Consider the following 14,263-nt stretch of genomic DNA (forward strand, 5'->3'; position numbering starts at 1 on the left):
GTCTGCCATTCTTCTGGAAAACTGAGAATGAGTGGGCATGGAGTCCCCCAGGGGGCAGAGGGGACAGGATGGCTGGCAAGGAGAGGGCGCTTGAGGCACTTAAGGACTCCTGGAGGCCCTGAGGGAAAACCTGACGCCCAGGTAGAGGCGGGAGGGCCTAGGCGGGAGCTGCCCACCATCTTCAGGCACTGTCACCTGGACTCCAGCTCCACCCCTCACGTTGTCACTTGCCTGGTGGGGCATGAGGGCAGTGCTGGGGGCAGCAGTGTTCAAGGCCTCGCCCCTTAGGGATCTGCATCGGGACTGGAGGGAGGGGTCAGCAGCCCTTTCCAGCGTCCCAGTGGCCTCCCCTGACGTCCCTCTGGGGCCTGCATGGGACGCAGAGCTCGGGCCTGGGGGAGACACACACACTCACCCTCCGCCGGCGCTCCGCCCCCCCTTCCCAGAACCCGCCCTCCGCTCTGTTGGCTGCCTGACCCCATCCAAACCCTCCCCAGGCTCCGCCTTAGGGGCCCAGAGCTTGGTGGAATGTCCTGATATCAGCACCGGAGGGTCCCCAGCGCATCTGGCCCACCTCCCTCCCTGGGCCCCAGAGACGGGTAGCAATACCTTCAAGGTCACACAGCCAGTGACTGGCAGAACTAGGATTGGAGCCAGGGGCTCCTGTGAGCTAGTCGCCGCCCCCCTCGCACTCACAGGCCTGCGGGGCACACAGGAGATCTGGGGGCGCTCCCAGCGGCCGTTCTCCTGACAGCGGATCAGTGGCAGGTTGCGCTGGGCCAGTCCCTCCCGGCACTGGTAACGAAGCACTGTGTCCACCTCATAGCGCAGCCGTGGGCGGCCGAACACTTGAGCCAGGGGCAGTTCCGGTGGGGACCCGCAGGATACTGCAGGGGGGACAGAGTCAGAAAACAGGAGCCTGGCTCTATGGGTGACAGTTTCAGAATCGGGATGAGGAAAGGAATGGACCACAACCTGACCCCCAAAAGAGTAGGGGTTCTGAGTGGACCCGTCTGATTTGTTATCCCTCCCATGCCCGTGGCCTGGGACACATTTCTGACCCTCCTACGCGCACGCTGGCCCCGACCCCGAGCCCGCGCCTCTCCTCCCCCTTGCCTGCCCTCACCCAGCCCCATTTTGCAGGTGTAGGACAGGTGGTAGTTGCAGGGCACATCGCTCCATTGTCCCTGGTCATGCCACACCATGACCACGCAGTTCTCTCCGGACAGGAAGTAGCTGTCGGGTTGCCCTGGGTTCCAGTTCTCGTAGAGCTGGGGCAGGGGTGGGGAGGCGGTGAGGCGCCCCTGCGCAGGCGCACTGAGGAATGGACTGGAGGGGTGGGTGTGGGCGCAGGAGAGGGCAGGCCCGGGGCAGGGGGAGTCGGGGGCCTCCTTCTAAAGGAGAGGTCAGGGGCTTTGCGGGGAGGGATAATGGGAACCGGAAGAGAGCCAGAGGGACACGAGGAGAGGGGGAGGGCCCAGGGAGAGGGAAAGGGCATGGGAAAGGGAAGGAGAGGGAGGGTCGGGTCACTGGGGGTGGAGGCAGAAGCGCCTGGACGAAGCGACCTCGACAGCGGGACGGGCAGCGGGGGCCTCTCACCAGGGGGACGCCATCTGACCACAGGAAATCGCCTTCGATGGTCCTGTCGTTGAGCCCAATCCACTGGTACTCCCGGTATCGATCTGGGGAAGCACGCAGGGGGCACGGCGTGCAGTGAGCTCCGCGGCCAGTAGGTGGCGGCCGCTCCCCGAGGTCCTTCCCGCCGCCCAGACTCCGCGCTCCCCTCGCTCCAGACGCAGGGCGGGGATGGAAGGCCCGGACGGGGATGGCGAGGGAAGAAATAAAACACCACCCGGGCGAGACCGGGGAATCTCTGGGAAAAAAGTGAAAACGTCCAACGGGGGCAGAGTCTGGGAGCAGGTGGAGGGAGGAGAGCCAGAGCACGGGCAGGTGGAAGGTGGCCCCTGAGCCACCGCCGGGCAGGCGCAGGGGTCCGTCCTGCGAGGGCCGCAGCCTTCCCTGCCCGAAGCCCCACCGCCTGCCTGAGCAGAGGGCAGGAGGGAGGGAGAAAGGAAGAGTGGACGAGTGACTGAGGTAGACCAAATAGTAAGTGCCCGAATTAGTGAACAAGGGGGTTAATTAACACACTCACTCATTCGTTAGGTGATTGATTAATGAGTGAGCGTGGGAGAGAGCAGACGACCAGGGTCCCCTCCCACCCGTCCCCAGCCCACTGTTGATGAAGTCCTGCTCCTCGGGCGTGCTGATGCTGGCCAGGTGCGCGCCGTACATCCGGCACTGGGTCTCCGCCTCCTCCCAGCTCCTTCGTGTGGAAAAGTGCTTGTAGCAGGCGCCCTGGAAGGCGTCCCAGCCAGGGCTGCAGAAGCGGAGGCCTGGGGCGCAGAAGGGCGGGCAACTTGGGCGGGAGGACCGGGGAGGGGCCAGGTACCCGCGAAGGGGCCAGGTACCCGCAAAGGGGCTTGGCTCCGCCCACCACGGCAGCCCGAGGGGCGGGGCTAAGGCAGGGGGCGGTGCCAACGAGCTAGTGGGAAGGAAGGGGAGGAGGAGCCTGGAGGGGCCCTGGAGCCCGCGGCCTGATGCCTTCCCTCTCTGAGCGTCGGGACCAGGCGAGGGAGGGAGTCCCCGCCTGGGTCACTGCAGTCCTCCACCTAGAGAAGAGCTGTGCGCTCCTCTCCTCCCAGAAGGGCGGAGGCTGGCACCACTGACTTCAAATGCCAGGAGCGCACTAGGCGCTCCTCTCACACCCGACCCCCGACACAGGCATTTCTGGTTCCACTGAACAGTTGAGGACATTGAGGGCGAGTCGCGGAGAGGTGTGACTTGCCTAAATTGGGGATTCATCAACAGCAAGGCCAAGACCAGCGCCCGCCCTCCCTCCCTCCTCCGGGACCAGCACGTTGTGGCGGGTCCGGACTTCATGTCCACCCCCCCCCGCCCCCGCCCCTCAACACACTCACCAACATCGCACAGGTCCCCCCCATAGCCAGGCAAACATAGGCAGCGGACCCCCTCCTCCTCCTCCAAGCATGTCCCGCCATTGTGGCAGGGGCTGGGGACACAGTCACCTGAGAGGGGGAGAGAAGTTTGGTGGGGGGGAGCTGGGGAGCACAACTCTGAGTCCTTCCGGAGAGGGTTCAGAGTCCCCAACCCTAACCCCCCTGTCCTGGGAGCTAGCACGGCACCCCAGAGGTTCTCCCTGGAGCCTGCCTCTGGCCTGAGTTCTGGCCCCCCTCACCTCGTCCCATGTCAGCACTGGCTCAGCCCTGTGCCAGCCATTGTCCTGCCCTCCAGTGTGGGCCCTGCCTAATGGGCCAGGGAAAGTGGCCAGGGGACAGTGCCCCTCAGGGCCCAGTCCCGCCAAGGGGAGAGGCGCTAGGCTGTCAGCCATGAGACCTGGGCTCTTGTATGGCTTCTAGCTCTACTGGGTGACACTGGGCAGATCACTTTACTTGGGGGTTTCACCCCCTTCCTTTGCACTGGGTCCCAGCACGGTTCTGTACAGCGGGCCGGGCCGCATGGAAGAGGAGAGGACAGTCCCCTCAGCACCCGTGAGCATCGCCTGCTTCACTGCTCCCAGGACCTTGTTTGGGGCGGGGGTTTCACCCCCTTTCTTTGCACTGGGTCTCAGCACGGTTCTGTACAGCGGGCCGGGCCACATGGAAGCGGAAGAGAGGACAGTCCCCTCACACCCGTGAGCGTCGCCTGCTTCACTGCTCCCAGGACCTTGTTTGGGGTCCAGATGGAGCTAACCATTCCCCCTGCTGTCCATGGGGAAAGCCCCAGGAGCTGAGTGCAGATGCGACCTGCTTCCCGCACTGTCCCCAGGCACAGGAATGACGCTGCAGTGGCTTCCCCACCCTTTGGGGACGGCCCCACACACTCTCCCCTTCTGCCCCTGCAAACCCTCCCTCCTAACGAGCTCCCCTCCCCGCTCCACCAGGGCCTTCTGCGGTTCCTTAGCCTAGAAAGCTCTCTCTGATCCATCTCACTCTCTCCTCAGGCTCCCTCTCCTCCAGACAGTCCTTCCAGACTCGCAGGTTGCCCTGAGGACCTGCGCTCTGCCATCTGGCTCCAGCTCAGTCCGGCCATCGGCCTTCTCTGGACTCTCCTTCAAGATCCTGGGGTGGGTTAGGCCAGGCCTGGGTGCTGGAGGGGCTGTCAGATTGCACTTCTTTCTGGTCCCCATGACCCAGGAGAAGAGAACCCCACAGACTGACAGCAGTGAAACCAGCCCCAGGCTGGGCCTTTCAGACCATGCCATCCACCCCGAGCAGCCAAGGCCAAGGCCCACAATGCTTCGCTCTGGCCCGAGATCCCCCTGCCTGCTGGGGATCGCAGCGGAGGTGATTCAAAGAATTTTGCTGGGAGGATCGAGTTGTTTTGGGGTGAGATGAATCAGCTGTGCCGGCACCACGCCCCAGTCATCTCTTCTGCCAATCCTTTTCTTTCAACTGGGTAGTGTACCCTCCAGGGCAAAGCGGGGGTGATATTAACCCTCTAAGCACCAGGCCCCTCCCGTCCTCACACTTTCTTCTCTCCATCCTCCAACCTGGGGAGAGGGCACAGAAGCTCTCAAACTTGGTCCCTGGTGCCCCGCCCAGGCCACAGATCCAACTCCCTGGCAAGATGGGCAGAGTGGGGTGAAGGAATCCCTCTTTGGGCAACTACGATATGCGGCCAGAGTTTTAACCTTTACCTGCTGCAGTAGCAGGCCAGGGGACCTGTCCTCGTCCTCAGGGTGGGGCAGCTAAGACACTGTGGACACTGCCCACGGTGCTCCGCTGCCCACTGAACGCCCTGCCCACCCCACCAGTGCTGAACTCCAAGACCAGCGGGGAGGGAGCCAGCAGCCGCAGCGGGTGAGCCTGGGCGTGATGCAGAGGCCCCAGCCCCCTCTGTGCCGTCTAGCAGAGTGGGTCCTGGGCTTGAGGCACCCTCGGCCTTCTCCAGAGTCTCCACTGGGAGGCTCAATCCTCCCTGAGGGGCCGGAGCTTCTCCCCGGCTCCAGAACCTGTTTCCCCGTCCCGCTCCCTCCACACTCCCTCTCCCCCTTTGGCTCCTGGTCTGCGTCTTCCCAGAATTAGGGATTTTGAGACCCTTTGGGTTTAGGGCGGTGGAACCCTTTTTCCCAGGGGGCGGGGGTAGTCATTAGCGCAGGGGTTAGTGGAGGAGGGGGAGGCGGGGCAGTGGGATGGAAGTTAGATACGGTCCCCCTGCTGGGATGTGGGGCAGAGGTGGGCCCTGGGGCACCTGGATGCGGAGGAACCGCCTCTGTGCTAAGAGGGACTTTCTTGGTCACTACTCTGTATGCGTGGCTCTGTATGGGATGATGAGTGAGATGGACCAGAGATGAATGCACACGCACACACGCACACACACGTGCACACACGCACACGCACACCCTGCAGGGATTTCTCCCATGAGGCGGGAGGGACCACGCCTCCCAGCACTTGGCTGACTGATGGACAAAGATCTCTCTTGGGCGTGTGCACAGTCGGATCTGGGATCTCAGCAGGCAGGAAGTGGAGAGACGCCCGAGAAGGACGGGGTGAAGGAAAAGGGAGGGTTGTTAGACTGGCCAGGACAGGGACGGGTGCAGGCCGCGGGTGAAAGAGGAAGCGAGGCCAAGAGATGCAGAGAGAGAGAGAGAGAGAGAGAGAGAGAGAGAGGGGAGAGATTGAGAGAGAGATTGAGAGAGAGAGGGGTGGGGGAGAGGGAGAGGGAGAGAGAGAGGCGCCTGAGAGGCACCAGAGAGCTGCCCGTGAAACGAATCCGAGGACTGCAAAGGGCAGGCAGCTGGGGGCGGAGACAGAGGGGGCCAGAGTTTTGGCTATAAAGCAGTTTAATGTTTATTTCCAAGACTTGTTTTCCATGAAACAATCAAAAAAATACTTCACAGAAGTAGTCGCTTAAGGCTCTGTGGGGATAAGGACTCCCCCGGACCCCAGAGGTTGAGGGTTAGGGACGGGGTCCCAGGCTCCCCTGCTGTCAGGGGGAGGCAGCTGAAGGGGACGGCACACAGGACAGGGAGGAAGCAGTGGGAGACTGGCCCGGGCCCTGGAGGGCGACAGGCAGCGAGGGCTCCCTGACGCGTGTGGCGTGAGGGCGCTCTGTGTGGTCAGTGAGATGTGAGTCAGGTGGAGGGCCCGAGGTGGTCAGTGCTGGGGCTTCCAGAGACAGGGAGAGGGTCACAGCGTTGGGGGCATGGAGCCGATGGCCACAGGACGAGCCATCAGAGAGCTGGATGGAAGTCGCTTGGTGGGGTGTCCATACTGGAAACCCACAGCGGGCGGTGGGCAGGATGGAGGAGGGGGACAGGAGAGTCTGGGGCGATGGTGGGTTAAAGGCTACAGGTCAGGTGACCCAGAGCTGCAGGGGGAGGAAAAGGAGCAGGAGAAATAGGGAGAACGAGCCTTGGGCAAAATTACCTGATGAGGGGGCCACGGCCACCCCACCGTGGCTGGCACCGTCAGTGGGCGGCACCGGCTGGGCCCGCGTTGAGGTCCCCGCTGGGACAGTTCTTCCAGAATTCTCTTCGGAGGGGGCCTCCAGCTCCCCGGTACCCTCGGGGGCCCGTGTAACGGGAAGCAGGGTGGGAGTATCCTCCGAGCTCCCCGTCTCCTCAGTCTCGCCTCGAGGGACCCCAGACACCTCGGGACCCCCAGTCTCCTCCCCCACTTCTCTCTCCCCAGCTGGAGTGGAAGGCTGTAGGGGTGCCAGGTTCCTCTCCCCAGGAGTGGGCAGAGTCTCAGTGGGTGGTCCTAGGACCCTTGGGGGCCTGGGAGCCTCTGTCTCTCCATTGGGAGGTGGCGAAGCACCAGGCTGCAGGACAGCCCTCGCCCGCGGGGAGGTCTGGGAGGGTGACTCCTCCAGGGCTGGCTCCGTGGGAAGAGGGGCCCCTGGGTCCTGGCTGCTGAGCTCGCCGGGCCAGGCCCACAGGGCCTCGTCCTCCGCTTCCTCGTCGAGCGGCTCCGCGTCCTCCAGCGCCTCGCCTCCCTCTTCTGAGGACCCGGCGGGAGGTACAACGGAGCGGGTTTCAAATTCTAGGCAAAGCACAGGTGGTTCAGCACCAGGGACAGTGCCCGCCAGAGGCCAGGAAGAGGGAAGGGGAAGGCGAGGCCGCGGGGAGAGGGAAGAGCCTGCACGGGGGGCGGCTGTCTCCGCTCCACACCGGGACAATTTCAGCCTGAGATGCACGGTTGAGGCAACACTTGAGAAGGTTCTGTGAGCTGTCGAGAGCCTGGGAAAACATGGTCCTTCCATGTCCCTCTCCCAGTCGATTAAAAGTCTCTAGTCTATTTGGGGTAGGGGAGGGGGAGGAGAGACCGAAGACAGGAGGCCCCGCCTTCCCAGAGGGCAGCTCCTTAGCCCGAGCATCTCCAGACCCGGAGAGCTGGGAGTGGATTCTGCTGGAAAAGCGAAGGTTGGCAGAGCGGCAGGGTGGTGCCTTGCACCACTGAGCTGCTAAGGACGGACGGGGCAGGGTCGCGCCGCCATAAACCCAGCACTGAGCTGGCCTTCTGCCCCCAACCTCTCAGGTGCAGACCCCCCGGGGTGAGGGGTTCGAGTTACCTAGGAGGGTCCTTGAGGTCTCTGCCAGGTCTTCTGGGGTGGAGCTGCCTCCTCCTGCATCCTCCGGGATGGGAATGGAGTAGATGGCTCCTCGGGACTCGCTCTCCACAGCTTCCTGAGGCAGCCGCAGTTCCCCCAGGGTCTCTGTCACTGTGACAATGGCCTCCAGACCATCAGAGGCTAGGGCAGAGTCTGGGTTGGAGTCCTCAGGGATGGCGGAGGGCTGGGCAGAGTCTGTGGCAGGAGGACACACGGGTACTAGATAGATGGCTCTGCCCTCCCATGGCCGGCATGCAAGGGCTCTGGGTTAGGCTCGGAGAGCACAGGTTCTCTCCGTTTTGTCCCCCGCGCCCCTGGGGAGAACTCCCGGTGTCCTGCAAGCAGCCTAGGACTCCGTCACTCATTCCTCAAGCATTAATCAAGCTCTCACTACATGTCACGCCGAGCATTCTCCAGGCCACCGAGGGTGCGGCAGAGAGCAAAACAGCAAGCTCCCTCCTCTACTGGGAATTTACATTCTGAATACAGGTAATACACAAATAAACATCTATTATAATGTTACCGTATAAAGAACAATTAAGCAGAGCGAGGAGGTGGGGTGGGGAGTCCTGCTTTAGACAGAATGGTATGGAAAGGCTCAGGGGGGAGATCTTCCCTCGAGGAAGGGGACGGAGGCGGAGAGACGGACAGAATGGCCTCAGCACCTTGCGCTTGGGGCGAGGTGCAAGGGATCCCAGGCGGCCCGAGACTTGTGAAATGGAAAGGGACAGGCTGCCATCAGCACAGGAGAGCTGGAGGGCACAGGGCAGGAAGGACACTCAACAGTCCCCACCCGAGGGTCTCAGCGCTGAGGCAAGAGGGTAAAGGGAGGGGCCACCCATCTTTCTGGGCTCTGCTCCCTTCGAATAAGCAGAATTCTGGAATGGGCTACCTTGTCTCTAGGGAAGTAAAACGAGCAGAAAACCAGCGAAGCAGACGTGGAACTGGGCTAAGAACGACACCTGTGCTCGGCTAGATGAGCCAGCACAGCGCGCCCTGCTCGCGCCACCTGCCCCGGTGAGCCTCGCTCATGCCGGACAAGCAGACGTGCGCCCTGGCCTGCCCCTGCCCTCCACCTGTCTGCTGCCACAGTCAGCCGCTGCCTGCCCTCACCTCCCAGTTCAGTTCCTCCTTCCATTTTCCCCCGGACCAGTCTTGGCACTGAATTATAATCGGCGCATAGAAGTGTGAGCTATGACGACGATGATGATGGTGGTGGCGATGATGTGATGGTGATGGTGATGGTGATGATGGTGATGATGACGATGATGATGATGATGGTGGTGGTGGCGATGATGATGATGATGATGATGATGGTGGTGGTGGCGATGATGATGATGATGATGATGATGGTGGTGGTGGCGATGATGATGATGATGATGATGATGGTGGTGGTGGCGATGATGATGATGATGATGATGATGGTGGTGGTGGCGATGATGATGATGATGATGATGATGGTGGTGGTGGCGATGATGATGATGATGATGATGATGGTGGTGGTGGCGATGATGATGATGATGATGATGATGGTGGTGGTGGCGATGATGATGATGATGATGATGATGGTGGTGGTGGCGATGATGATGATGATGATGATGATGGTGGTGGTGGCGATGATGATGATGATGATGATGATGGTGGTGGTGGCGATGATGATGATGATGATGATGATGGTGGTGGTGGCGATGATGATGATGATGATGATGATGGTGGTGGTGGCGATGATGATGATGATGATGATGATGGTGGTGGTGGCGATGATGATGATGATGATGATGATGGTGGTGGTGGCGATGATGATGATGATGATGATGATGGTGGTGGTGGCGATGATGATGATGATGATGATGATGGTGGTGGTGGCGATGATGATGATGATGATGATGATGGTGGTGGTGGCGATGATGATGATGATGATGATGATGGTGGTGGTGGCGATGATGATGATGATGATGATGATGGTGGTGGTGGCGATGATGATGATGATGATGATGATGGTGGTGGTGGCGATGATGATGATGATGATGATGATGGTGGTGGTGGCGATGATGATGATGATGATGATGATGGTGGTGGTGGCGATGATGATGATGATGATGATGATGGTGGTGGTGGCGATGATGATGATGATGATGATGATGGTGGTGGTGGCGATGATGATGATGATGATGATGATGGTGGTGGTGGCGATGATGATGATGATGATGATGATGGTGGTGGTGGCGATGATGATGATGATGATGATGATGGTGGTGGTGGCGATGATGGTGATGATGGTGATGATGATGATGATGTGATGGTGGTGGCGATGACGGTGATGATGATGAGCACTATCATCCTGTTTCAGGAAGCCTTTTCAGAGGGACATGTCTTCCTATAGACTTCACTTCCCCAACCCTCACCATCCCCCACCCCAAGCCAAAGATGTCTGGAGATCGGTCCCAGTGGAACTAATGCTTTTCTCTGTCTCCGCTTATGCTGGGAGCAAGGTGTCTTGTCTCTCAAATTGGGGGCTTCCATGGCAGGAGCCGTGCCTTCCTCCTTCAGACTAGGGGCTCCCTGAAAGTGAAGGCTATGTGTTCTGCTCCCGTGTCTGTCTCCAGCCCTTGTACTAGGACTCCGCAGGCTCACAATTGGGGCAAGGACTCAGACACCCCAGAGTATTGCCTTCCTGACTGTCGGTCACCCTTAGACTGGGTGCTGTGCCTCTGGGGGTCCCAGACATTGCCCCCCCAGGTCCCAATGTAAGATGTGGACAGGGAGCCATCTCTATACCCAACTGTCCTTGAGGACCTGCTCCCTGCGGGGGGACCTGTGTCTTTCCATCAGTATTTGGTAGTTAAAGATCTGACACCTTCAAGCTGAATGTTCTGGAAATCCCTGTGAGGGCTCTTGAAGGCATTTGGTTAACTGGAGCAGATCATCTGTTGGATTCAGAGAATGTCGGTCATCTCTGCTCTGCTAACGAGCTGACCAGAAATGAAAACATACTTGGCAGACCAATATGGGAGAGACAGCTTTGGAACTGGAAGAGACAAGGAAGGCAGGGCTACTGACGGCGAGGCAGACGAGGAGATGCAGAGAGGGGAGCCCTCCTCGAGGCCACATGGCCAAGCCAGAGGACCTGACCAGGACTCTAGGTGACAAGCTGAGCGTCCCCCAAGCCTCCTTCAGGTGAATGGCAAAGGTCTGAGAGCACGTGCTCGGAGCTGGGGCAGGACTTCAGGGCCGCCACTGCCTCTGTGAGGTCGGCCTGGGCCCCTGCGGGGAGGCGGCTCACCTCGGAAGCAGTAGACGTTGAAGCGGCTGTGTTTGTTGGGGAAGCCGGTCTGGTTGGGGAAAAGGAAGAGGGTCTTGACACCAGGCAGGCCCCCACCGCAGCGCTGGCTGGGCGTGACGATGGGGTAGCGCACACTGCCATCGGCCAGCCAGCCTGGGCTGCAGCGGTCCAAGCCACCATCCCAGGCGGCGTACAGCTGGCCCGTGGTGGCGATCTCTGCACCCCGCTCCCGGCAGTATGCCTGAGCCTCTTCCAGCGTCAGCTTGTCTGGGGGGGCACCCAGGAACAGCTCTCCTGGGGGGAGGAGGAGGCTGGGTTACCAGAAAGCTGGTAGCCCTGCCGCCCTGGGTTCCCACGGGGACCCTGGACAAGCTTCTCTAGGCCTCAGTGTCACCTGTGACATGGAGTCAACTGCCCTACTTCATAGGATCAGAGTCTGCATAGAACCTCAGGATGAATACTATTGCTCAGAGGAAACTGGCCCAACTTCTTCACGCTGCAAGGGTGGAAACTGAGGCCCAGAGATGCCAAGAGGCAGAGAGGGCTGCACAGCAGGCAGCAGCAGAATCAACACACAAGCTCAGTCTCCCACCACCTGCCTGAGGCTTTGGTCATGAACTCCACTCGGTGACAGTGTTTAGAGGGAGGGACGCCAATGGTTTCCTTGGCACTGGCTGTCCCCTTAATCACACAGCGGGCAATAAGGCCCAGCAGAGGCCCCGGGAGGACCCATGGGTGGCACCGGAGAAGGGCTCATGCCCCGGGGGGCCCCTCGCCCAGTCACCGTTAAGGTCCTCAGCGTAGCAGTAGACGTCATAGAGGTCATCCGGGTCTACCACTCCATAGTTGCGGACGCCAGGGAAGCCATCCATGTCCCCGTAGCAGGCCTCTCGCGGGGTCTGGATGGGGTACCTGGGGAGGAGCGCAGACGCCCTCACCAGGGAGCCGGCCCACGGAGACGCTCCCAAATCACGTTGCCTTTCCATGTGGCCCGTTGTCCTCGCAGCTCTGCAGGGTCCTCCCCACCCTCCGCAGACCAGCCCCATTCCCCAGGGGGCGCTAGGAGCCTGCGCGCGGCCCCGCCCACCTCACGGTCTGGTCGGACAGCCAGCCCGCGTCGCACTGCTCGTAGCCCCCCAGGTAGGCCGCGTAGAGCTGCTCCGGGGCTGCGATGCGGGCGCCGATGCGGGTGCAGGCCTCCTGGGCGCCCGCGAAGGAGAAGGCATAGCGGGCAGAGCCCTCCCGGTAGAGAAAGACGACCCCTGGGGGACAGGGAGGGGTCCTGAGGTGCGGTCGCGAGGCGCCCTGACCTCCCTCCGCGCGCCGGGTAAGTGCGCGCCCCGCCCGAGGGGCAGGGAGGGGTCCTGAGGTGCGGTCGCGCGGCGCGCTGACCTCCCTCCGCGCCTGGAGCACCGACTGCCCCGCCTCCGGAGCTGACGCGGCGACGCCCTGTCCCCCCCTCTCCAGCTCGGTCGGTGCCTTCCAGGTGCGTGTGCTCTCCCCTCAGACTGCGGGCTCCCTGAGGGCTGGGGTCCTCCCCTCCCCCTCTCTCGGAAACTCTGTCCCTGCCCTCTCACCTTTGACCTTGACCTCCACGGCGTCGCTGCTGTCATCTATGCCGTGCTGGACCTCGCAGCGGTAGATGCCCGAGTCGTTGGGCCGCAGCTCGCTCAGCGCCAGGGACACGTCGGTGAGCGACGCGGGGTAGGCGGGCAGCGCCACGCGGAACCGGTAGGCCTCGCTCACCTTGACGCGCAGCCCGCGCGCCACCAGCACCTCGGCCTCCCGGCCCCCGGACAGGAAGGTCCACTTGACCCGCGGGGAGCCCAGCACCGCCCGGCGGCTCGGCGGCGGCCTCAGGTAGTGGACGTGGCACGGGATGGTGAGGGCGCCGCCCAGCACGCCCTGCAGCGGCGCGGCGCCCGCGATGCGCACGCGGAAGGCCCGGTCCTCTGTGGGCGAGCGCGCGGCTGGAGCTCCCGCCCCGGTTGCCAAGCCCCGCCCCGAGAACCCGGGCCCGGCCCCCAGCGTCCTGCGAGCCCACCTCTGGGCGCCAAGACCGGCCCCCAGGGTCCCAGTACCACCCCAGGGTCCCTGGGCCCCACCCCCTGGGTCCCACAGCCCTGTTCCCTTCGGACTCGCCAGCGGGATTTCTCCCAACTCTACCTCTGTTCTTCCTCCCAGCCCCGCATCCTGTCCCCAGGCCCCACCCCGGAGCCTGGCAGCCCTGCCCCAGGTTTCCGGTCCCAACAGGGGCCCACGACTCACCCCTTGTTTCCAAGTGTCCGAGCCCAGCCCCTTCCCCATGGCCCTCCCAGCTCTATCTCCTCCTCCTGGGGCCCCCCAAGGCTGGAAGAGGTTGTTAGGGCCTAACGAGAGGCCACTCCCTACCACAGGGCAGTGACGCTGAGGGGGTTGCTTACCTGAGCTGTCTCCTTCCAGGGTATCAGCCGAGGCCTCAGGGACTGGGGCTAGGGCCAGGGCTGCCAGCAGAGGCAGGCACAGTGCGGCCATGCTGCAGGTTGAGGGGGGGCTTGAGGAGGAAAGATGGGGTCAGACCTCAGGACAGACCTCCCCCGGCCCCAGCCACATCCACACAGACGCACACGCACCCTGCCGCAGGAGCCTCTACCTCGCCACTAGCTCTGTGTCTGATCCTGTCCCCCAGCCAAGGGACTCTCCTTCAGAGCCAAGACCTGGGTCCCCGTCAGCTCGCTCGTGGCTTGAGGCAAGTCCCTTCCCCTCCCTGGGCCTTTGCTTTCTCGCTCGTAGGGAGCACCGTTACCACCGCCCCCCAGGTTGCAATGGAGCTATGTGCTTGCTTCAGAAGCGCTCTGTGTCCTAAAAAATCCCGGCAAATGCACGGCACCCAGCACACAGTAGGAGCTCAATGAATGCTTACAGCGCACAGCATGAATGGTGGCTGCTATTCGAGTCCCCTCTGCCCCTCCCAGTGCCAGGTCCCTTCTTCGAACCCAGAGCCTCCTCCTCCTACAGTACCGCTCCAACCCCGCACTCGTCTACCCATCTAGCCTCCTCCAGGAGGGCTTCCTGGACTGAACCCAGGCAATTCACAACCGCGGAGCCCAGTCCCTCCTCGACCTCCCTCCCCCCACCGTTACTTATAAGGAATCTCTTCTCTTTACTCCCCAGCACCCTGCGCCCCCCTCTTTGGCTGCCCCCTCCTTTCTTCCTCCAGCCTTTCCTTTCTGCCTGGCACGGACTTTTCCCACCGGATCTCCTGGCTCAGAAATCAGCTGGGACAAAGCCCCTGTCTCCGCCAGTCTGGCCTCTGTCCTGCCTCTTCCTTCCCCCACCCCGGCCCTGGGCGGGAGGTGGGGGAGTGGG

The 14,263-nt window shown here is 62.0% G+C and overlaps 1 protein-coding gene across 2 annotated transcripts; it reads right to left on the reverse strand.

Moving 5' to 3' along the window:
- Positions 1–6: 6 nt before the first annotated feature.
- BCAN (brevican) lies at positions 7–13,431 on the reverse strand. Of its 2 annotated transcripts, XR_001517923.1 has the most exons (14): positions 13,339–13,431; positions 12,493–12,867; positions 12,003–12,177; positions 11,700–11,827; positions 10,916–11,209; positions 7,594–7,827; positions 6,450–7,064; positions 2,979–3,086; positions 2,235–2,393; positions 1,600–1,682; positions 1,127–1,271; positions 697–887; positions 228–392; positions 120–130 (listed from the first exon to the last, which is right to left on the reverse strand). XR_001517923.1 is itself a non-coding variant. In XM_015598339.2 (13 exons), exons 1-13 carry the CDS (start codon positions 13,427–13,429, stop codon positions 285–287), a joined length of 2,706 nt encoding a protein of 901 aa, XP_015453825.1. In that variant the 5' UTR covers positions 13,430–13,431; the 3' UTR covers positions 7–284. The 2 variants fall into 2 exon arrangements, 1 of the variants encoding a protein (XP_015453825.1); XM_015598339.2 differs by having other exon boundaries at positions 7–392.
- Positions 13,432–14,263: the final 832 nt, after the last annotated feature.

This window comes from Pteropus alecto, unplaced genomic scaffold (assembly GCF_000325575.1).
Source record: "Pteropus alecto unplaced genomic scaffold, ASM32557v1 scaffold49, whole genome shotgun sequence".
Classification (NCBI taxonomy): domain Eukaryota; kingdom Metazoa; phylum Chordata; class Mammalia; order Chiroptera; family Pteropodidae; genus Pteropus; species Pteropus alecto.